The 23,513-nt window shown below is 32.8% G+C and overlaps 1 protein-coding gene across 4 annotated transcripts in view; it reads right to left on the bottom strand.

Annotated features, from left to right (window-relative positions):
• Positions 1-3,839: 3,839 nt before the first annotated feature.
• The window catches only part of LOC141483590 (DAZ-associated protein 2), a 46,510-nt gene continuing 26,836 nt past the window's right edge, over positions 3,840-23,513 (bottom strand). For 3 of the 4 annotated variants that reach the window (XM_074178332.1, XM_074178334.1, XM_074178335.1), the window contains 3 exons: positions 22,036-22,160; positions 14,835-14,981; positions 3,840-8,534 (listed from right to left, as the gene is read on the bottom strand). In XM_074178332.1, the coding sequence (XP_074034433.1) occupies positions 8,352-8,534; positions 14,835-14,981; positions 22,036-22,160 (455 nt within the window). In that variant the 3' untranslated portion in view covers positions 3,840-8,351. The remainder of the gene's footprint in view (positions 8,535-14,834; positions 14,982-22,035; positions 22,161-23,513) is intronic. The other variant, XM_074178333.1, reaches the window with a different exon arrangement.

Raw genomic sequence — 23,513 nt, forward strand, 5'->3', positions numbered from 1 at the left:
CGTTGTTACTTGTTCACTACTTTGACTTCGACTAACTATCGTGACTCGGAACTCCGCATATTTATCCTAAATAAACGGGCTCTCTTCCGCGCCACTTTCAGCCAACCAGAGATCGCCAAAAGCCGTGCGATCCTGACTGACCTACTTTCAATAGTTCCACTACGAAAAAAACTCATTTCGTATGGATTTGCCAGCGTTTACGACCTGTTTTTATGCAGGCGCTGGGCTTTGAAGTAGGAATACCGCTCTGCTAATTTCCATTGACGTCTATATGCCGCTGTTTCTGTCTCATTCTTTTCATGTTTCGTTTCGCTTCCTCAATTTGCGTTGTACGATAAATGAAATCTAACAGTCTTCGGCCTCACTCGGAAATCTTCGGAATATCACGAAAAACCTGAATTTTCGTTTTCCTTGATTTCATATAGATCTCAGCATCCTAAGACAAAAAGTCTTATGCCGCGTCTCGATATTCCTATTCCTTCTTGCAAAAATGTACGTTTGAAAAATCTTACATTTTTCAAACTCAAATGCTAATAGAAATTGACCCACGAGCACTGGAAACGTGATCGAGGTGTCAAACGATAGCTGCTAAGAATCTCTATCGATGCTTCTTTGAAGAAAGCACGATTTCCCTGTCTAGCTAACTGAAAAAGCCATTTTCCATAAAATCAGCTTTTTCCCTATTTAAAAATTAGCGAAGGCTAATAATCTTGCAAAAGATTTTTCTATCGCTTAGGAAACGACATTTCGTAACTTAATTTTCGAAACTAAGCTGAAATATCTTGGGAAAACCAATGTTTTTCCGCGTTTTCGTGTTGTTCATTCTGAGTGGGCGGTCCTTATACTGGAGCTCGTGAAATTTCAAACTAGTTTTGTTTCACGACAAGATGTGAAATACGACGCTCGCCCTGGACGCCCCAGCACATCAACAACTGATGAAAATGTTGAGAAAGTGAAGAATCGTCGAATCACTATTAGAGAAGTTGCTGAGGATGTCGGCGTATCGGTTGGCTCATACCGTGCAATTTTTTCGGAAATTTTGAACATGAAGCGTGTGGCAGCGTTTGTTCAGGAATGGGCTCATTCAGGCTAATTTAGATTTTTATTGAAAATCATATATTATAAAAGTAAATCACCTCCAAAGTATCCCACAAAATTTTCCGGTTTTTATGTCAATTTACAACTGAGCAAGAGCAATTGAAAATGTGAGATCGCCCGCGATACATTTTGACGTCACACCAGGCAACGAGCTTCGAGCGGTGGCAACCGGGTCTGTAGTTGGAGATTATGAATCGCTGCCATCGCCACCACATTCAACTAATATAATTTGATGGGGAAGATAAAGAGTGAAATTTCAGATTTTTTGCAGGTGTACTATTTGAAATATAAACTTTCAAATAATGAAATTAAAAAATATGTTAAATGAGCCTATTGTTGAATGACATCAACGGCGATCCAGATTTGCCTAAAAGGGTCATAGCTGGTGACGAATCATGAGTATATGGTTATGACATCGAAACCAAAGTTCAATCATCCCAGTGAAAGAGCCCAGAAGAGCCAAGATAAAAAAAGCATGCTAAGTTGGATCAAATGTCTAGGTTTTGCTCACTGTTTTCTTCGATTACTGTGGTGTAGTGCTTCAGGAGTTCTTGTCACATGGTCGTACAGTCAATAAGGAGTATTATCTTGAAGTTATGCCCGCTTACGAGAAATAGTACGAACAAAACGGCTGGTATTGTGGAAAAACAATTCATGGCTTTTGCATCACGATAATGCACATGCCCACTCATCATTGCTTGTTAGTAATTTTCTGCCCAAAAACAATACCGTAATCATGCCTCAGCCACCGTATTCACCAGATTTGACCCTCTGCGACTTTTTCCTGTTCCCAAGGTTGAAGAGACCCATAATATGACGGCGTTTTGCGACGATAGAGGAGATGAAAACCGAATCGCTTGAGAGAGTTCGAGGTTTGGAAGAAACGCTGGCGAAAGTGTATTATATCTGAGGGGGATTACTTTGAAGGGGACAATATAGAAATTGATGAATAAATGAATATTTTTTTTTTAGAAAAATTAAAATTCACCTTTTTTTGAACAGTGTATGTTCTCACCAGACAATTAAGCTTTGTCGCCTTATAATATAAGATGTTTCAATCTTAAAGTAGTTAATTAAATCCTGCTGAGAAAGCTATTGTATAGCGAAACACATGTTGCTGTCTTGTAAACCTTTTTGAACTCAAAATAAATCTTATTAGTAAGTTTTTTTTATGTTTTTAGTAGTTCATATTATGCGATTGTTGAGCTTTAACTGGTTTAACCACAAACAATGATAATAAAGTCTTCTGAGCCCGTTATTACGGATTTTTCCCTTTTTCTTTATTTTCTGAACCCGTTATCAAGATTTTTTTTCTTTATTATCGACCCAACATTTACATTGTCTTGTAAATTTATAACTGTTAGGACTTTATTAAAAATGTCATGTCAATGTTAAAATATCAATTTTCTTAATGTTCTTCAAATCCAAAATGTTCATTATAATAATTATTGAACAAAAATATTATCAAAGATGAAAACTACCATCTTCAGAGTTCTTTCCCTATTATACCACAGAAACATGACCTCATATTTAACAAATATATTCAGTTTTCACATTGCATATTCCAAACCTTATGTCACAAATTTAATGTACTAAAAAAAATGATTTTTTATTCAGAAGGCTTGTAATACCTGCCAAAACAAATTTATCTGATACCTAGCAGACATGAACTTTTTTCACACATAGAAACATATCAAAATATTCGATAATTAAGGCTACGAATACAATATCTGAATAACCTAATAATATTCCGAAAATAAGTTATTCATTAATTCAAGAATGTCGCTAAAATTAAATATTTTTTAATTTTATCAACTTGGTCTACTCTAAATCTAGAAAACGTCGAGAAACAGATATTTGAAAGACATATTAAAATCATCTTTCTGCTTTCAAATGAATATAGAAAGTGGGTTCGTTTTTGTAAAGTAGTTCAACAGAATTTATAGCTTAACATACTCAGCAGCTAGATGAGGTCTTTAGGCCAATAACACTGAACATCCTGGAAGCAAATATTTTTGAAAATAAATCGCTTAGAGAAGGATGTAAGGTCGGCTACATATTCATGGAAATAGATGGCGGTTTCTGTAGTGAATTAAGTTTGTTATGCACGATTGGAAGGAAAGCTTGAAATTGTAGTAAAGAGGATGGGAAAGAATCTTTTGTTGGTTGAACAGCTGTCGCCCCCCACGAACAACTCTCAAAGGAGTTGTGCGAGCTAAGGACTAACGAGGTCTTACCTTTTAACGAGTGATTCCTAACACTGCGTCGGGCCTGTACCTGTCTTTTGATCAATTATTTCAGTTTTAGGAATCACACGTTAAAACGTAAGATCTCGTTAGTCTTTAGCTCGCACAAGTTTCTCAACTTCTGAGAGTTGTCGTTCGTATGGGGGCGGCAGCTGATTAACGGAAAAACAGATTTCAAACAGATTTTTTTTTAAACAGATACTACAGAATATTTAAAATGTTATAATAATTCTAAATTGCAAGTAGTAATAGAATGAAAGAATTAGAAATAATCAGTAGAGATAGCAATTACTTAATCTCTCAAGATGCATTTTTCTGGGTATCTTGTCGTCAACATATTTCCATTTTATGCAAGATTCGGTATAATTAACGTTATTTGTATACAAACAGTAATTGGCATCTATTAGATCGATCTAAGTTAGGCGCTGTGATGTCTGTGTGATGTTTTTTTTTATATTAGAGTCTATGTCACACGAAGGTGAGTGAATAAAAGCATTTACCATCTCAACAATTTATTTCAAATTATGTATTTAAAACTGGCACATTTAGAACAAAGTCTGCATCATTAAAGTTATAGTGGAAGACACCCACTTTGCACATCATTTCTTTTATTTGACAACAATGGCCTCAACTTCAGTTCCATCACAACTCTAGTTCTCTATCAAAATTTGTGACTAGACGAGTTTCGATTCTTATCAATAAAATATTGGATTTTATAAATTATTGAATTTTGGAATATAATTCTGAGATCTCACATTGCCCTTTTGGTTATCTCACAATTCACTAAGAATTCAATTAAATAGATCAAATAGAGAAATATTACCTAATTTTTCTTATCAAACAGAAATAAATACAAACTTATTTTTTTAGGTGTAATATATTTCACAATAGATCTCCACATGTCTCACAATAGTAAATTTCATTGTAAATGTTTCTTTTTTAAATACAACAACAAAAATATCAGTACAACAAAACCGCGGCAAGTAAGAAAAAATTCTCTTGGTGTTCATTTGAAAATGTTACAATAGACAATAAGTCGATTCTCGATTGTTTATCATAAACTTGATTGACTAGTAATTCCATCATTATCAATTACAAGCTGCACTGAAACAATTTTTATTTTTCATAAATGAATTATGCAGATCGTGCAAAGATGATTTTTAAATTTCTATCTTAATGGTGGTCTTTGTTGTTGATCGTCAACATTCAAATAAAAACCCACTCTTGAATTAGTTCAATCCCTTATAGGTACTTCCATTTTCCAATTTGGCACCAAAAAGTTCATATCACATTGAACTTCAAAATTATAAACTTCACTGATGATACAACCCATTTGTACAGATTTATCCATATTGCAAAAATAGTTTTTCAGTGTGGCATTTACTGTTAATTTATTAAATTGAAGGTTGCATATAATTTGTTTAGAGAAATACTCTTGACTGACAGAGACAGACCTATCATTGTTCAAAAATAGTTTTTACTGATTTGAATCTACAAGATAAAACGAATGGAATATTAAAAATACTAGGACTTGAATGAGTTAGTTGAAATTAAAAAATAAGGTAAGAAATTTAAATTGAGTATAAAATTCGACACTTTGTGAGATTTTCACCAGTTTTACAAAAACGCAACAAGTATTTCGTTATTTGATAGTTTCTTCAGTGTAGACACGCCTGAAGAAGCTACTGTATAGCGAAACACGTGTTGCATTTTTCCCATTCCATTATCGGAGTTATAGAAAAAAAACGCAGCTTTCATCAGGTGGAAATATCAACAATTATTCAAATGCCATTGATATGCAAGAATAATAAAAACAAACAGAAAAAAGGTTTCAAACCAAGTCTACTCAACAATTTTTCAATTGTTAGTATCAACAATTGAAGCATCGTAAATGTTTCTTTTATGTTTCTATCATTTTTGTATATTATTGACTTTTGACTTACAATTAACAACATTTTATAACCTATATTATTAAGTAATATTACTTTCAGATCACAATACTTTGTTTACTTTATACATTAGTGTTTTTTACACTCCATACTCGTTCATCTTTTCTGTTTTTTCAAAGATTATTTTCAACTAATTCATCAGAACATTTCGGTTCTAGAATGTTGGATTCTTCATTTAATCAAAACTGTTTCAGTAGTGATAGGTAGTTTTTGGAAATTATTCAGTGCATAAAAGAATGATTTTGAATAAGATGAAGGACATTTTTCCATTCAGGATATTGAAATAGTTAACTGACGATTTCAAAAACAAAACTTCATTTTTCCCCAGAACATTATCAAATATGCGATTCAGTGCTAACATCTTGTTTCCAATCGGGTTGATGAGGAAACAAAATATATTACTTAATAAAAAAAGTTGATAAAGCTTTATTAAACAACAAATAATATGAATATTATTTCAACTTCATTACTACCACCAAATTACTTTATATTTCTCCCATTGACATGTTGTCAATATTTATTTTCGAACGACACAACATTTATGAAAAATAAATGATAGAAAACGAAAAGACTTGTTTTTTATTATCCTGAATAATTGATAAAGTTTCGATCTTAAAATATTTTTAATGGTATCATGAAACATCATCAAAAAAGTATCCAGTACAAAAGTTTTGTTCTCTGTAAATTTCATAAGTAATAAGTAATTGGAATTATATTGGAAAATTTATGTATAATTATTAATACTAGTTAAACCTTATGAAATTAACTGTTCCATGATGCCACTTTTATGGTGTAATCTCGCACGCAAGAATTTCTACGATTTCTTCAATAATAACAAAAGATAATCTCAAAATCGAGCGATTCTTAATAACCCACTTTAAAGAGAACGGGTTCTCCACATTCCTTATATTAACCCAAAGAAAGATTACCAGGGCTCTTAACAGAATTTATTGCCTACGAAATGTTGCTTATAGAGTGAGACACTATAAATGAAAGGTAGTTATAAAAAAAATATAACAAATACGAAATTATAGAATATCTCAAGAGAGTTAAATATAATTTTATTAGGTGGTTGATGGAGTTATGGACTGAAAATGTTTGAATTTTGTTTCAAGATAATGAAAATAAGTTCTACTCGATGAGAAATGAATTTGAAGAACATTGTCAAATAAAAAAAACAAGTTGGTCTTGAAGATGTAGAAAAAATAATTTGTTTTTCAAGTAATATACTCTTTATGTTTATGATACATCAAATTGTTACTGAGAAAAACGATTCTGTATGAGAAATCGTTTTTTAAATATTTTGCTCAAACCTTCATTTTTTGAGGTCAAACCTAATAAACTATATTTACTCACGAATAACGCTAAGAGGTACTTTAAATGGATGAATTATAGAGGTAGAGAGTGATAATAAAACATTTTTTCAAAAATTGAAAAGTTTCTTAAAATTTATTTCGCCCCTAACAGAGCATTTGAATTGTATTTCATAAACAAAAAATCTCCATTCACCATTTTCCGCCAATCATCCTAATCAAATTCATATAACTCTCTCCAGTACTCAAAATTCCTTTTTGAAATGACTCGCCCTTCACTACGGGTGGATACTTGTTAACCGAGAAACAAAAATGAAAATAGAAACAAGTTCCGGAAAATTTAGAACAGAACAAGAAGAGCTTGACAGACACTTTTTTATTGCACTAGGGTCAATTTTCTAATTTTATTTATCAGAAGAATTCATAAATTGAAGTAATAAATCAACGTTTAACACAACCTTGACAAAATAAAAATCTGGGCTTTGAGTTGCAAGTTAAATTTGTGCTATTTGGAAAATAAGAGAGGATCAAATATATAAAACGAAAGACTTATGTTAGTAAATAATAGAAATAGATGACTCATTCAAAAGCACAAATTCTTGCAACACATTCATCCATTGAAATATTCACCAATGAAATATACAAAGGTTTTGAGGCCATTCACAATAGTATGCTCTTAAAATACATGTATATCACACAAAATATTTTCGAGTATTTTTTACCTTCCACATTCTGAAAAAAAAACAAAACATTCAAATGAGAAATTGAAAAAGGCATAGAACGTTAACACTTTCCGATTCAACCCAATAAGTTACTAATTAAGTAAACAGTATATTTGCTTGAAATTATTCCATTTGTCGTTACCTTGTATTAAATTTCTAATTTTGCCTATCAAAGAAATCCAAATATTCATCAATTCCATACTTATTTAAATTAAATTTTTTATAAAAATTCACTTTCATATTCTCAACTTCCTTTGATTAATAAGAGGAAACTTGAATTTTATCAACATCCTCTACAATTCAAAAGCCACAATATATTTTTAAAAATCATACAGCGAAATAATCAACATTATGTAGCTTTCAAGAACATACTTATATTCATTGCAACATCTGAAATATTAAATTGGTAATTTCAACAGATGAATATTTCAATATTAAATGCATTAAAAGGGGTAAAAAAAATAAACATTTTAATAATAATAATAACTAGGTACAATCTAGCAATTAATATCGAAATAAAGTCCAGATGAGAACTTCACTCACTAAAATAAATATTATCAATGTATTCCTCAAAATATTATTAACTGTTTTTATGATATTTTTTCTGTTCAATACCATAAATCATAAGTTCATCTACTAATTTTTTCATTTTTATTATTTTTGTGTTCTAAGTTATTCATGAAATGATATCTATCCTGTTTAACATCAACATAAATTACTTTCTTTCACTATTTGGGTGATAATTTTCTTTCATCAAATCGTGGGAAAAATTCAACAAAAATGAAAAAGTTTGTATCGTCTCTTTGTCAAAGAAATAAACCCACGAAATGTATAGTATTACTTTTAACTTTGACATAATTAAATGAAAAAGACGAAAACAAATATTCAGGACTAGATTCAAAAACCCCAATCAAATGTTTTGATTATGTACTCAGTTTGGGGTATCTGTCCATAACTGAAAGAAATTAAACAATTTAGTTTAGCCTATTGTAGTTTGCACTTTTTTAAAAGTACCTACAACCTCTACCAAAATGTGTAACCTCCTTCCGAACTTCCAGCAAGAAATGAATTTTTCTTTTGTCCTAAAGCAACTTGATGACCGGCCATGGCTGCTAACTGAGCAGCTGATGGGGGCACACCAGGGGGCGCTGGTGGCAGAACCTGTTGCCCCAGTCCATCAAATCGTGCACCAGCATCATATCCATTCTGAGAAAAAAAAATTTACTAAACAAATGAAAAAATTTAGCTTTTTTTGCAAAACCTTATCTCAAATATGGGAGATGTTAGGAAAATTATATGAAAAAATATTTCTGGTTACAATTTCTCTAACAACCTCTACCATTTTGCTGCGCAGGCGTAACACCGAATATTTTCGAGGTTATCCATGATACTAATTAAAAAATCATCACTATAAATTTTATTCAAGGGTAGTTTTATCAGTTGGACTGGTACATCAAACTATTCTACAATGTCTTTTATGTAACACTAAGTAATTAAAAAATATAATTAGATAAATAATGAATTCTGGTCAAACAGGAAGATTTTGAAAAAACAATTACAATATCACTTCTAGGAAAACAGGTAATATACGTTAAAACTCTGTTTTTCCGTTAACCATCTGTTGGTCAATATGAACGACAACCCTTGGAAGTCGAAACTTGTGCGAGGTAACGGTTAACAAGGTCTCATCTTCTAACGTGCGATTCCTAGCACGGGTTGTAGTTGTTGATTTACACGGGCAAAAACCGTGCTGCTCTTGTATAATAATTGGTTCAATAGATTTTTTATTTGATCAAAGACCAGACTCTCTAATAATTTTGGGATAGCACTTAGAATTGTGATCGGTCTATAATTTTGTATATTTGCTTTATTCCTACTTGAATATTGGGGTGATAAAACTAGATTTCCACGAACGTGGAAATTGTCCTAAATTAAGTGATGCAATAAAGGTTTTGCCAAGGTGAATCAACATTTCTTCAATAATAAAGGAGCTATTCAGATTTGAAATCACAGCCACCTACGTAACAAAACAAAAAGAACATTTTTTTATGGTTCTAGCCTCATAAAGGAAACTAGTATCTCATATACACCTTAGGCGCTTCCCTCATATTACTATAATAATATTCCAATGCAAAATTCAGTTTAATTTATTATTCAAACTAGTATATGGATGTTTGTTGAAAATGGTTTAAATTTTTACTAGTTTTTTGGTGCAAAATTGATATTTCACTCTTTATGTATGTCCATAATAACTATCAGCATGATTTAATGACAAAAAAAAATAATTGACTTAATTAATGCTAAACATACATATATACAGAGTGAAATATCAATTCTGCACCAAAAAAACTAAAAAAATTTAAACCATTTTCAACAGTCTACAATGGACAGGTAGAAGTTAAGTCCAATGTAATCTCCTCTCTTAAAGTCGAAGTAAAAGTTGTCATATTCCAGATTGTTGAAATCTTTGTTAGAGGTAATTGGTGAAATTGTGGCTGGGTGATATGGATTGCAAGGCAGCAAACAGTTGTCAGCAATTTCAACAAGGATTTGAACATTATTATTATTATTATTATGTATTGCAGTATTGCATCGACATTTGGTAAGTTATGGTAACCATACAGAAGTAGCTCTTTACCGGAAATCCGTCAATACACTATCTACAGTTGCACAATGATCCTCACAGAACTCCTGACAAGAGTTGGGTGGGAGAAAAACTCCCCCTTCTTTTATTTTGGAGATTCTCATTTTGAAAACTCCTATACATATAGAGGAAAATCGGATAGAATAAAAAGACTACTAACAAAAGAGAACACTTCACCAATAGTATGTGGGCTTTTGGTGATACAACTGCCGGATTTTCAATTTTTGGAATGGGCACACTTGCAGAATGGTTTCGGACTATTTGGCCTTTCGTCAGTGCAAGATGTGTCCCTACATCAACACAAAGTTGATGATTTCCCATAATTGAAAATTAAATTCTTTTAGAATATCATACTCCGAACAAAGCTAAAGCAAACGACAAGCAACAAATCTATCATCGCCCCATCTACCTGTAGACGAGGTACTAACCTACCGCATATCCGAATGGCCCAAACCCTCTTATGAGGAAATAAATTTCACCTATTGTGGGTTTTTGTTCAAGGTATGATACTCTGAATGAATTTGATTTTCAATTATGTACCTACCTTGCACTGACGAGAGGCCAAATAGCCTGAACTGGTATGTAAGCGTGCCCGTTTCAATAAGTGAAAATCGATTCCGGAAGTTGTATCGCCAAAAGCATGTGAAGAATCCTGCACTAACACCTGCCGAATATAATCCAACGCCCTTTGTGGTATTAGCCAGGTGAGTAGTTGTTTTCTGATAGGAGTCAGTCCATAAACCTACTGTAGAGGTAAGGGAAGAACTAGCCTGACTGAATTGTTCCTTCAGATGATTTCATAAAAAGAGAAAATATAAGCATATAAGACTAGTAACTTCTTGGGTAGAAATGAAGAACGTCAAAAATGAGAAAGATAACAAATCAGGGTCTACAAACTAACATGTGGGTCGTTCCAAAAAGTTTATATAGGAAGAGCTTTAAGAAATTTAAAAACGACAATCTCCGAACATGAAAGAAGTTTTGAACTGAAGAAAACTAATTCCACCTATGCCTGCCACTTTTTTCAGAACAACCACAATTTCAACATGGACAGCAACATACAGAAAATAAAGGACGAAAATTATACCTATTGAAATCTCCGGAAATCAAAAGTGAATATTAAAATTTTCTTTCAAATGACCAACAAGAAGTTATTCATTCGACATTACTGAAATTGTTTTGATAAAACGTCAATAACTGACATATTTATAAATTCCCCCTTTCCTTAGAAGTAGTATTGTATTTCAATTATTTTTCCAAAAACTAACTGTTTTGTCACAATAATTAATCATTTATCTTATTGGCTGTTCAAATGTTTCAGTGTTTTTGACATAATTTTAAGGATTCTATAATTTTTTGATTTAACATTTTTGACCCTTGGATCAAATTGTAATCTCAAAGTTTTTATTGTACTCATTTCTCTTGATTTGAAATTGGATTTCACCCTATTGGTATTTATTTATGATGGGTAAATCTACAACTTAACCCTCAATAAAAGGCCTATACTTCTATCATTGTATACAGACTAACCTAGTAGGATAAACTTATGGAAACTGTATTTGACAGAAAAGGAGACTATCACTAGATGGCGTTACTGAAAAGGGAGACTCGCGTTTGAATTTCATCTCCCCGCCATCAATAGGGTCGAAAATTGCTTGCCTTGATAATTTTGACCTTTAGCAATGCAAACAGATCCGCATTTGCATTAGGGACATTATTTACGAGTTCTTGATATTTATGGTTTTGGTTCATTGTTTACATTTTTCTTGTGTATCAGGTAGATTATTGGGATGTAGGAAGCCTGGATTAACAACTAGATAATGTGCTTTGTATTGAATTATAATTAGACATCTGTTTAAAAATCTGTTTCTCCAGCTGTTTAACCAGCTGTCGCACCCCTACGAACGACAACCCTCAGAAGTCGAAACTTGTGCGAGCTAAGGATTAACGAGGTCTTACCTTTTAACGTGTGATTCCTAACACGGGTTGGACGATAGCAACTGAAAATCGATCGCTCAGACTAGGGCTTGAACCACCGACCAACACGGCAGTCAATTCGAGTGAGTGAACAAGGCACCCGCGTCAAACCGCCTGGCTATCGACCGCCCACATGATTGAGAACTTCGAAATAGTTGCATTTGATATCAACATTTCGTTTGTGTAGTGTGTTTTTTTGGAGACTCTAAACTTCTTTGCATTTTGGATACATTTATAAATAGTAGTCTACCAGTTTCAATGGAAGTCAAACTTTTTTTTTAAATCCGGAAACATTAATGAAAGAGTTAAATGATTTTTTCAGTTGAAATTTGCAATATTAACAACTATTGTTATTTTTCAGATGGCTGGAAATAATGTCAATTTTATAAAAGTGGTCAAACCGCGAGGACTGACAAATCTTTGAGGTTCTATAGACTTCCAGTTAAGTATCCTGAAAGGTGCTACAGGGCGTAACATAGGTTATAACTTTAATTTCAAAGTGTGGTTGTCATATTTTTTTAGTATGAAGGGTAATTTAGTAAACGAATAAGCATAGTGACATAATGGAAAATAAGAATTTGAATGCACAATCCATAAAAGTCGAAGATGTTGTATCCAATGTGTGGTTTTACTCATTTTGTTGTAACACAATGGATATTTTATAATTGAAAACGTTGAGTTCTCAACTAATAAGTTAAATTAGATGTGCACAATTTGAGAAATGCTCCGACTAGGAAATTTGGAATTCTGAATGTTATGGTCAGTGACTTCAGATTTTGCAAGCATTTTAGTAGAATTATTGAGAGGAACAGTTGTTTTGCACAGTAAACATCCAAAATAATGTTTTACAAATAAAAAATGTCTAATGAAAAATAGAATACAGATTGTTCATTGAAACTTATGCATCATTAGTTGTACATTATATGTTGGATAGATAAACCACATTTCACTTATGAATTGTTCATTAGAGACATTTACAAATTGAGTATATATGTAAAATATTTCGAAACGAAAAATCTCTGTTTTTTGTACCAGTACAAAATATGACAGAAGTTGAAAACTAAAAAAGCTCATGGTATGACAAAATATCATCATCAATACTTCACCCAAAACTGCAATTGTTCCTTCAAATCTCAAAGTTGCACTAAGACAACCATATTACAAAAAAAGGAAACCCCGAAACATCTGAAAACTACAGACCAATCAGATCTCAGCTCATTTTCAAAATTTGTCTAGAAGCAAGTAATACATTTTTTTGAGTTTTATTGTTTAACAGGGGCATAATTGATATAAATGTAAAAGTTCTGAGAAATATATTTTGTAGTGGGTGACCAAACACAATATTCTAGGATTGGTTGAACTAGAAAATTATATCAAAAATTTATTTCCTTGTGTGTTGAAAGTTGGGAAAAAAAAATTATAATAATCAAAATTTCAGTATTGATTTTAAGTTGTTACGGTTGATTTTATTCTTGGACATACTTACCTTTGTAGTGAAATAATTGAGTATATTTGGCACAATAGCGCTTCAGGCGCCATTGCGCCATATGGCGATTTTGTGTCAAATAGGAAATACACGTACATTAGCCTACTAGGTTAGTCTATATACAAAGCTTCTATTGTTAACTTTCTCAAGACATCTATTTTATTTCTTCATGGCTATATCATTCGTATTCAAATACTGAGATTTCTAAAGATAACGTGACATTTCTCTGCATTCCTATCTTTTTGAAATTATGAGAACTATCAACTACAATCCATACTAATTTCTCTGTTTGCGGAATTTCGACCTAATCACCTTTTTTTTTCCAAGAGGTTCGAGGACTACATGACTTGACAATAATTCCAGCCCATTCTGATAAATTACCCTCTCTCAAAAGGTACCAAGTGAAAATAAATTTCAGTCTGCATCGGAGAGTACTAGTAACAAGACATACCGTTTTACAGCGTATAACAAAATACAGTTCATCGTTTACAAGTATCGTAGAAACATCTTGTTGCAAGACATACCATCTTGCCAGATACCGTTAACAATACCAATCTCGTCCAAGGTTTTTACCACACATTTTTTTGTTTTTATACATTAAGGTTTATACTATAAACTCATAGTAAATAAAATATTGATCAGATATTAATTAATCTGGTCAAAAATTCTTGGTGAAGTCTAATTACTTTTTTAAATTGTAAAATTTGGATTAAATCAATGATTAAAAAACATCAGGTTTTATAATTATTAGGTCGTTTCAACTTTAAACTGTAATATCTTAGTTAATACGTATTCAATTTATTCAGAATAAGCGTCATTTGAATCAGTGCTCTTTTGCTAAAATAACACAAGTCGATTAATTCCGTCAGCATAGAAATTGGGTGATCGTCGAACACATTGAAAGGCAAATTTTGAAATTAGAAATCAATCCAACCTAACTGGTTATACCTCATTGAAATAGTATTCTATAAACCTTATTACACTTCGAAATAAGCTACTTAAAACACCCTGCATAAAGTAGGACAGGGCTTTTTTCAACACCATAGGCAGGATGCCAGCTAGAACTTTCTTTAATAGCTTTAATTATTCAATGAGGTTCTTGGAATACTGTGTCAATGGTGTAAGAAGCACTGCCCGCTTAATCAGCTATAAATTAGAATGCAGATCATATGAAATTGTTAGTTATAGACAACCCTTCCGATAAGAGACAAGAGTATCAACGACAATTGCTTTCTCACATCATGATCAAAGTTTTGTTCCAGGTGGTACTAAATGCCTACCAACCTGCATTAATGCAGCAACAAACATATTGATTTCAGACATTAGTCAAAGAAGATATCTGATGTTGAAGTTCAGATGAAGGAAGAATAAATCATACAGTTTGAACCATCTAACTTACCGGTATCATAATGGTTGGCCTCAGTTGTGCTGGTTGCATGGCATATGAGTAGGCACCTAGAGATGGATAATACTGCATAGGAGCGTATGTTGGATATCCTAGATATGTTGGGTAACCAGTTGCGTACATGGTTCCCGGTGGATACATCTGAAAACAAATTCAATTTTTATCAGTAAACTAGAAGCATTTGCAAACAGTGCTGCCTCATAGTTACATCACTTTTGGTGATATGAGTTTCGAATTTCTAGAACTCACTTTTTTTAATTCAGTTATTTTTTATGAAGATTGCTTGCCTTATTAGGCCTTAGAGAATAGTTTCATTACATTTCTTTAGATTGAAAGGGGTACTTTTTGAGAGAGACTAGTTTTCGGGAGATAACAAGCTTCTTTCATTAAAAATTCAACTGCAAAACCATTTTGCCACCAAGAAATTTACAACAGAGGAAGTTAATATTAAATTTCATTTACATTTATGGAATCTAGCGTTGCCTAACTTGGGTTACAGATTAGATTTAGTTTCATTAAACATTTTTCCTTTGAAACTATCACAGTCTTGATATAATTTTTTTTTTAATAATCCAAGTATTATAAATATGAATAATTATATTTTTGTAACAGTGGGGGTGAAGTTATGTGAAATTAGAAAATAATTTTTATAGGGATCAATAAAAGTAGAACTGTAATGAGGAATGAACTATATGGTTTCTTGTTGGATAACTGCTTCTACAGTATGGTTGAATTTCTTGCTTCCAGTGCTTAGATGAATATCATAGTTTCCTTTATACATGTAGTCTTTTTTTAAATTTATTCAAGATCAAACATTTGTATTTAGCTTTTAGTATTTTACTTTTTTTGACTAGTCCAAAAAGTTTTCTCATGTATTTAATATTGTAATTGTGTATGTGTGAAAATTTTAGTGATGAATAAAACTATTTCTATTTCTAATTCATATGAAGTGGCTGCCATCTATAACATACTTGTACACCACATTTTGTACACACAATAACAAGTATATACTACTTTTATATACGAAACACATTTTCAATAAAGCCTTCCAAATATTCCAATAACAAAAGATTACGATGCAGTTAAACTAACCCACGAATACTTGATATCTCTAGCAGATCAACCACAGTGCCAAATTTGTGAAGTTGCACTAACAATACATCACATCATAGTGCAGTGTCCAGTGTTTCAATTAGAAAGGGAAATGTGCAAAATATCGACGGAATCGCAGGAAACCTTTGAGTTATTTTAGTGCTAGCAAGATTTTAAATTATTCAAGTGCTCTGAACTTATCTAACAAAACATAATGTTGTAATCAATATATATAGTTATTGCTTGTAAATATCTTTTCCGCCGCTAATAACCATAAGGTTAATGCGGTTATTTTCAAATAAAAAAATAAAATAAAAAAAATACGATGCAGTTGATGGATAAAAAATCTTCGGTACAACTCAGCTAAATGAGAAATCTACAGTAAGCACTTTAACTGAGAAAGTTATGGCTGATTCGTACATCAATCTTCAACTTTATCTTATACTTTTGCTTCAAACTGGTCTGTAGGTGATCTACGCGAATAATTTCAGCATGGTCCTGATGATGGATGAACGAGAAACATCTGCGATAATTACCTTTGTGAGGTATTTTGCATAAATGTCTGTCAGATATAATTCAATATCCAGCGTGGTATTAGTCGAGGAAGTAGTTATTTTCCGGCATGCATTTACCAGAACCTACTGGTAAGTAGTTGGGAGAGATGAGTATTTTAATATTTTATTTCGAAATATTCATTTTCTTATATTGAAAAATGTCAATGAAAATCAATAGGAACATTTATACACCACACTTTTACTTTGATTTTTCTTTTACTTTAACGACAGTCTTGTTTTTTTATTTAACTTGACCTAGTCAATATCTTGAGAGAAAATTTATATATCAGAAATTTATGCCTACAGTGCATACATTACTTTTTCTGTAATAACGTTAGTATGATTGAAGGTAAGGTAAATCAGAAAGTTGAAGAAACATGGTTTTCCATCCAAAATGTTCACTATTACTGCTGTGACAACTTTTTACCCAAAAATCTTGGAGTTCATCGAGGCTGGTGAATGCCCTGTTGGAATATTTTTTGATCTCAGCAGGGCATTCGACTGCGTCGACCACACGATATTAAATAAATTATATTCATTGGAATGACAGGAAATACCCTTGACTGGAAAGAGCATTTCACCAGAAACAGGAGTCAATTTGTTTCGGTGAATCAAAGATCTGAAAATAGTCATTATAAATGTATTTCAAATACTCAAGTTTTGAGCAATGGAGTACCTCAAGGATCAGTGTTGGGACCGCTATTATTTATATTATATTGTAATGATGTTGGGGCCGCGTTTGATGAGAATATGTGCGTTATGAATGCAGATGACACATCACTTCTAATTTCGGGCATAGACGATACAATTTTGATAAAAAATTGTAACACTGTGTCAAATCGTTTGGTTTCATGGCGTGCCGCCAACTCACTTTATTTCAACTCTCGAAAAACTTTATTAGTACGGTTTCATCAGAGGCAAAAAATCTGTTCAAATCTTGAAATTAAAATCAATGAAAATGATAACACACTTTCTTTATCCGATGAATGTACATTTTTGGGATTCACGCTAGATAATTGTCTGAACTGGAAAAGTTATTGTAATAAACTGATATTGAAACTAAGTTCTGTTTCGTATAGGACACGAAATCTTAAGCCGATATTAACCACTGAACAGTTAGTGAATTATTACTATGCACATATAGAATCTACAATCAGATATGGCATTTACCTTTAGGAAAGCTCTTCATTGGCTCCAAATGTATTTATTGCCCAAAAAAATATACGAATTTCAGCAGGCGTTAATCAGAGAACCTCCCGCAGAGATTTATACAAACTTTTAAAAATTTTAACATTCCCGGATATTTTCTTTTTTGAAATATATTCATAAACAATAGGTCGAAATATGATCGCATTTCATCTCACCAGAATGTAAATACGAGAAAGTGCAATGATTTCCACATAAATCCCGTCAAATATAATATAACCGCTAACTCACTTTCTTACTTGGGGGCTTAAACTTTATAACAAAATGCCCGAATCATTGAATACTACTGATAGAATTCAGGTTCTCAAAACCACCCTTGAAAGGTTTTTATTTTATAAATTTTTTATTTTATTTTATATGTATTTTATTTTGTATGTTTGGTTTAACTCTAAGAACTAACGTGTTTTGAACGTACGTAATTACTATCCTATCGTAAAATTTGCGACTTTTTTAAATAATCCTGAAAATGTTAAGGTAAAATGGCGGACTGGTAATATATTCATTACTTTAACTTAAATTGAAATGTATTCGAGATGAAAACACAATAAAGAGGTGAAAAAGAAGAATATTTCTCAACATCGAGTGCACGATGTGGATCTGTGTTTCGCACATACAGAGTGTAACTAAATAAGTGTGAAACATTTAAGGAGGCGATTCCTCATCGAAAAAAAGGTAGGATCTTTCATATAAAGAAACTTCATTGGAACAGCCCTTGTTAAGATACACCCCCTTAAAGGGGGTAAATAAAATTTGTATAACAATTTTTTTCACAAGCACTAAAAAAGTTACAATATTGAAATTAACCTGACGTTTTGTACTACCAAAAAGACACTTAGCCAGAAATGTATTTGGTTTACCCCATGGTTGTAAGAGGTGGAAAACGCAACCCCTAAAATTTATTTCCAATGTAACTTTTTGTCTTATCATTTGTTTACCATTTAAAATTTCATTTCGGATAGCCTGTTTCATTCTAAACAAAAAAATCTCTAGAGTTTTTTGCCCAAAATAAACCAGTTCGCAGCAAAAAATTATTTTACGAAAAACTACAGAGATACATCGTCATAAATGCGAAAATACAAAAGTAATCTATCTAGTAGGTCGCTATTAGCGATAGTGACAATTAAATTGGTATGACGCTGTCAGTTTGTGAATTTTCGAAATTGAATTAATACTAATTGTGTGTTGTTGTTCTGTTCTTAATTTGTTAGTTTAATAATTCACTTGCTATTAAAATAGCATACACAAATGAGGAAATGACTGATATGCACTATGTTTACGGTATGTCGCAGGGAAATGGGTTAGAAGCTTCTAGAAGATATGCTGAAATGTATCCTCAACGGCAGCATCCTTCACATAGAATATTTGCTCGACTTCATCAACGATTACGAGAATATGGTTCATTCGACAAAAAACCGCAGGATTCTTGTCGCCATTAAGAAGTACGAACACCACAGCTTGAGGAAGCAGTACTTAATTTGATTGAAGAACAACCTACTACCAGTACTAGAAAAATTTATTTCCAGCTAAATGTTGATCATATGACGGTATTTCGAATTTTAAAGGAACAACTCTTATACCCTTACCATCTGCAACGAGTACAGACACTTTTACCGCGAGACTTTCCGAACCGTCTTGAATTTTGCAATTGTATGGTGGAAATGATTAAAAGAAATTGAGACTTTATGAATACGATAGAATTCACAGACGAATATAGTTTTTCTCGGGACAAGATTATTAATTTTCATAATTACCACATATGGGCTGATGAAAATCCTCACGTTATTGTCGAAACTAACCATCAAGAACTGTTTTCTCTTAACGTGTGGCTCGGAGTTATTGAGGATGATTTAGTTGGGCCTCATTTTGTACTTCCTCGATTAAATGGTGAGGCATACGTTCAATTTTTAAGAGAAGTGCATCCAGTACTGCTGGAGGAAGTTCCTTTGGGCGTCAGAAGGGATATGTTTTTTATGCATGATGGGGCTCCCGCCCATTTTAGTCAAGTAGTACGTCAGCATTTAACTGAAACATATGCAAATCAGTGGATAGGTCGAGGAGCACCACAGAACTGGACCGCTCGATCTCCGGATCTCAATCCTCTCGATTTCTCTATTTGGGGCCATTTACAGCATTTGGTTTATCGTACTCCTGTTCGCGATGTAGACGACTTAAGCACGCATCATCGATGCGTGCAGGGTAATCAGAGAGACTCCAGGAATATTTGAGCGAATACGTGGCTCAATGCGCCAGGTTCGTTCCAACCAGCGTCAGAAACAGTTTCTGACAGTCAGGATTCTGCGCAGTAATGTGATTGCGTTCCAACGTGAGTTTCCAACCATTAGTAAACTATCAGTTTTCTGTTCCATCCAAGATTCAAACCTGTTCGAAATCTATCAGAATGGTTTGAGGATTATCTTCTAACCATCAATCTGACGCATGCGTATTCCGTATTACTGTTTCTGTTTTATGTTCATGCAACTTACAAACAACATAACCTGCAAAAATTGTTATAAAATAAATTATGTATTTGCTGGCGCAGGAAAAATTGGGAATTCTTTAAGTGAACCTATAATATGAACATCTTTAATTACACAAATTAATGATTGCGGTGACCTCTCAGTTCCATGTTGATAAGTAAATAGAATAGAGATATAAAATACTGCAACCTTCTTTTACTCTCCAGAAATACACTTGATTAGATTTATTTTTAAAGAATTGAAGGGGTTATATTTTTAGGAGTGACATTCGTTGTGGAATGTTTGAAATACAAACTGAGTAGAGAAAAGTATCTTCTGTATAATTCAGTGTTCATATAGAAGTATTTGTTTCGAAAAAAATTTTTACTCTTTCGTGTAATTCAATGCTCATATGAAAGTAGCTGTTTCAGGAGGACATTCTTTCAGTTTGTGTCTGAAAGTTACTTCTTTGCATGATCTACACATCCATGTATAGAGTTACTTATTTTCAAATTGATTACTTCCTTCCTTTCTTTGGAAGATTCCCTCATCCCCTTTTTTTGTATCAAGATGGAGTAGTAGAAAGCCAAAAACTTTCTTTCCCAAATTATTTTTAAAGGTTATGTTGAAATTCCATGCCAAACTTCAGTTGAACTATCAGCTGTTCCAATCAGAAATTTCAAATTGATCAGAAACCAATATTTACCAGACATGCGCGTTGACAACGATTTACAAACAGTTGGAAATCTGTTTGTGACTCAAGGTTGGAACGAACCTGCCGAAATCTAGACGCATGCGTAATGTCTGAAGGTAGACATATTGAATATTTACTATGATTTGTACATGTTGTGTGTTTTGTTATTAATAAATTAGTTTTGTTTATTACCCTTTAATCGTTTAATTCAAGTACTAACTACAAAATAACAAGAAATCCAGTTCGCATATATGACGATGTATTTCTGTAGTTGTTCCTAAAATAATTTTTTGCTGTGAACTGGTTCATTTTGGGCAAAAAACCCAAGAGACATTTTTTGTTTAGAATGAAACAGGCTATCGGAAATAAGATTTTAAATGGTAAACAAATAATAAGACAAAAAGTTACATTGGAAATAAATTTTAGGGGTTGCGTTTTCCACCCCTTACAACCATGGGGTGAACCAAATAAATTACTGGCTAAGTGTCTTTTTGGTAGTACGAAACGTCCTTTTATTCCGGAATGTCCTTTTTATCCAAATTATAGATTCCTTCCTATTTTGTAAGATAATTAATTTATGGGCTCTGACGATTTCTATTTCCAATTCAGAAAACTGATTAAGATTCGGAAATTTTTCAGCCGAATCACGGCACTCTTGCTATCAGTGAAAATTATTGACTGAAAGCAGTTTTGTGTTAGTGGTAGGTTTTTGGCTTTGAGAAGTATCTGGGTATCGGTATTCAACCACTATCTTGAACGTCTCCTGTTGTTGTAGAGGATTCACTTTTCATCACACAGACCTCGAAACTTAACAATTTCTGGAGATTGTTCAAATCGGGAGACGCACCCAGCTTTATGACATACCCAATACGTTTTAAACCATCAAAAACCTCATGGGAACTGACGCCCAGTTCTTCCGCCATCTCACACACCGTTAGTGAGTCAGTTTCCACCAGAATCCTCATCCTAGATTACTGTAGGTCGACCACTTCGGGGTATTTGGAAAAAATGAATAGCATCAATGTATAGAGTACAAAATTCTCTTGCGATCAGTATGTACAATGACATAGTAAAATAAATATCTACTGAGATATGGAGTTACGAAAACTCATGATATTAAAAAATATCACCCTGTACTCATTTCATGTTCATTTATCGTTTTCTACACATTGGTTAAAGAAATTAGTACTTACGTGTTGACCAACAATTGCAGCTGGATGGGTCAAAGCTTGATCATAGGTTGGAGGAGGGCCTTGAGGATATATTTGGGTCTGTCCAGGAATGACATAAGGATTGCCCCCTGGGATTCCGGGCATCACTAAAATAAAATAGTTATTGTATGTTAATATCCCTTGAAGATAGAATATATAACGTAATTCGCCTTCACTGGGGCAGTCTTAGATATAAGCGGAGAAGGGTAGCAAACCTCCAAAGACAACACCAAAGGATACAATTTGAAATTTAATTTATCTATTGTTTCAATATTGCTCTTGCAGGCTTTATATGGAAATACAATAACATATCAAGCTCAAAAATATTTATGAATATTAAAATTGGAAGGGGTATGTTTTTAAAAGAGATCAATTTTTGGAAAGGGAAGGTTTTGACTTTCTACTTCTCTATCTTTATGTACGGTCTTCCAAGAGGGACTTCCGAACTTTGACAATTGATAACGGCCATATTCTTAAAGTTACGTCTGTCAAATTAGTTGTCATTTATTCAGTCTATTTTGCCAAATCACCATGGACGGATATAGCATTCAACAACACAAAAAATCAAATTGTTTTATCAAAACCGGTGTTCTGTTCGGGCAACGTACAATGGTTTATTACATTAGCCTTTATATAGAACCCCTGTAGGGAATAATAGAGGTACTTGGCTTGATTGAATACCTGAATTTACAATTTACAATCCGGATGTGCTAATTTGAAAACCGCTGAGTAAACTAAATTGATTTGATCATTCAACAGGTATATTCAGTAAGTTTTACAAAAATTTTGAATATTACAATAAATAATGAAATTTGGAACAATCATGAAATACAAATCAATTCAAACAAGTAAGATTATAAAAAAAAAGGAAAGAAGAAAAAAAAAATCAGATCAAAGGTGCTGCTTCGTTCCCTCCTGTTCATAAAAGAGGACATATGTCTCATTGCTCACAAGTGATTTTGGCGAAATTGGTAACACGTCTGAATCGTTGTATTCATGCCACGTACCACTATATGGGTGTCTTCAATATGCTGTGTAATGTCTGTTGTAAGTAGTCCCACTGTGATTTGAAAGTGCATATAGATTATAACGACAAGGAGCCACATTGTCTGCTGCATAACTGCTCATATCTAATCCATCTGAAGAAAATTCTATGGAAACATTCAATTTGCCTCTGAACTCTTCCATCGGAGAGAATCTTTTCAAATGAATTACTAAAATACGGGGAAACTTATTTATTCAGTTTATTCAGTCTTTGTACATTTTCTCCTTTGCTTGCACCTCGAACACATTGGTTTTTCATCTCCATCCAGAGTTTCCTCTCTTGTGAAAGAATCCAAGTAATGTGACAAACTCAATTGGCCAGTTCTTTGTGGTATGGGAAGGGACAAATCCCAGAAAGGATCAAAGGTTACTGATGAGTGTCCACAGTGTGTGCACTTCATAGTGGATTTCAATTG

The sequence above is a fragment of the Leptinotarsa decemlineata genome, unplaced genomic scaffold (assembly GCF_025532065.1).
Source record: "Leptinotarsa decemlineata unplaced genomic scaffold, Ldec_3_MD MMD2_tig00003736_RagTag_RagTag, whole genome shotgun sequence".
Classification (NCBI taxonomy): domain Eukaryota; kingdom Metazoa; phylum Arthropoda; class Insecta; order Coleoptera; family Chrysomelidae; genus Leptinotarsa; species Leptinotarsa decemlineata.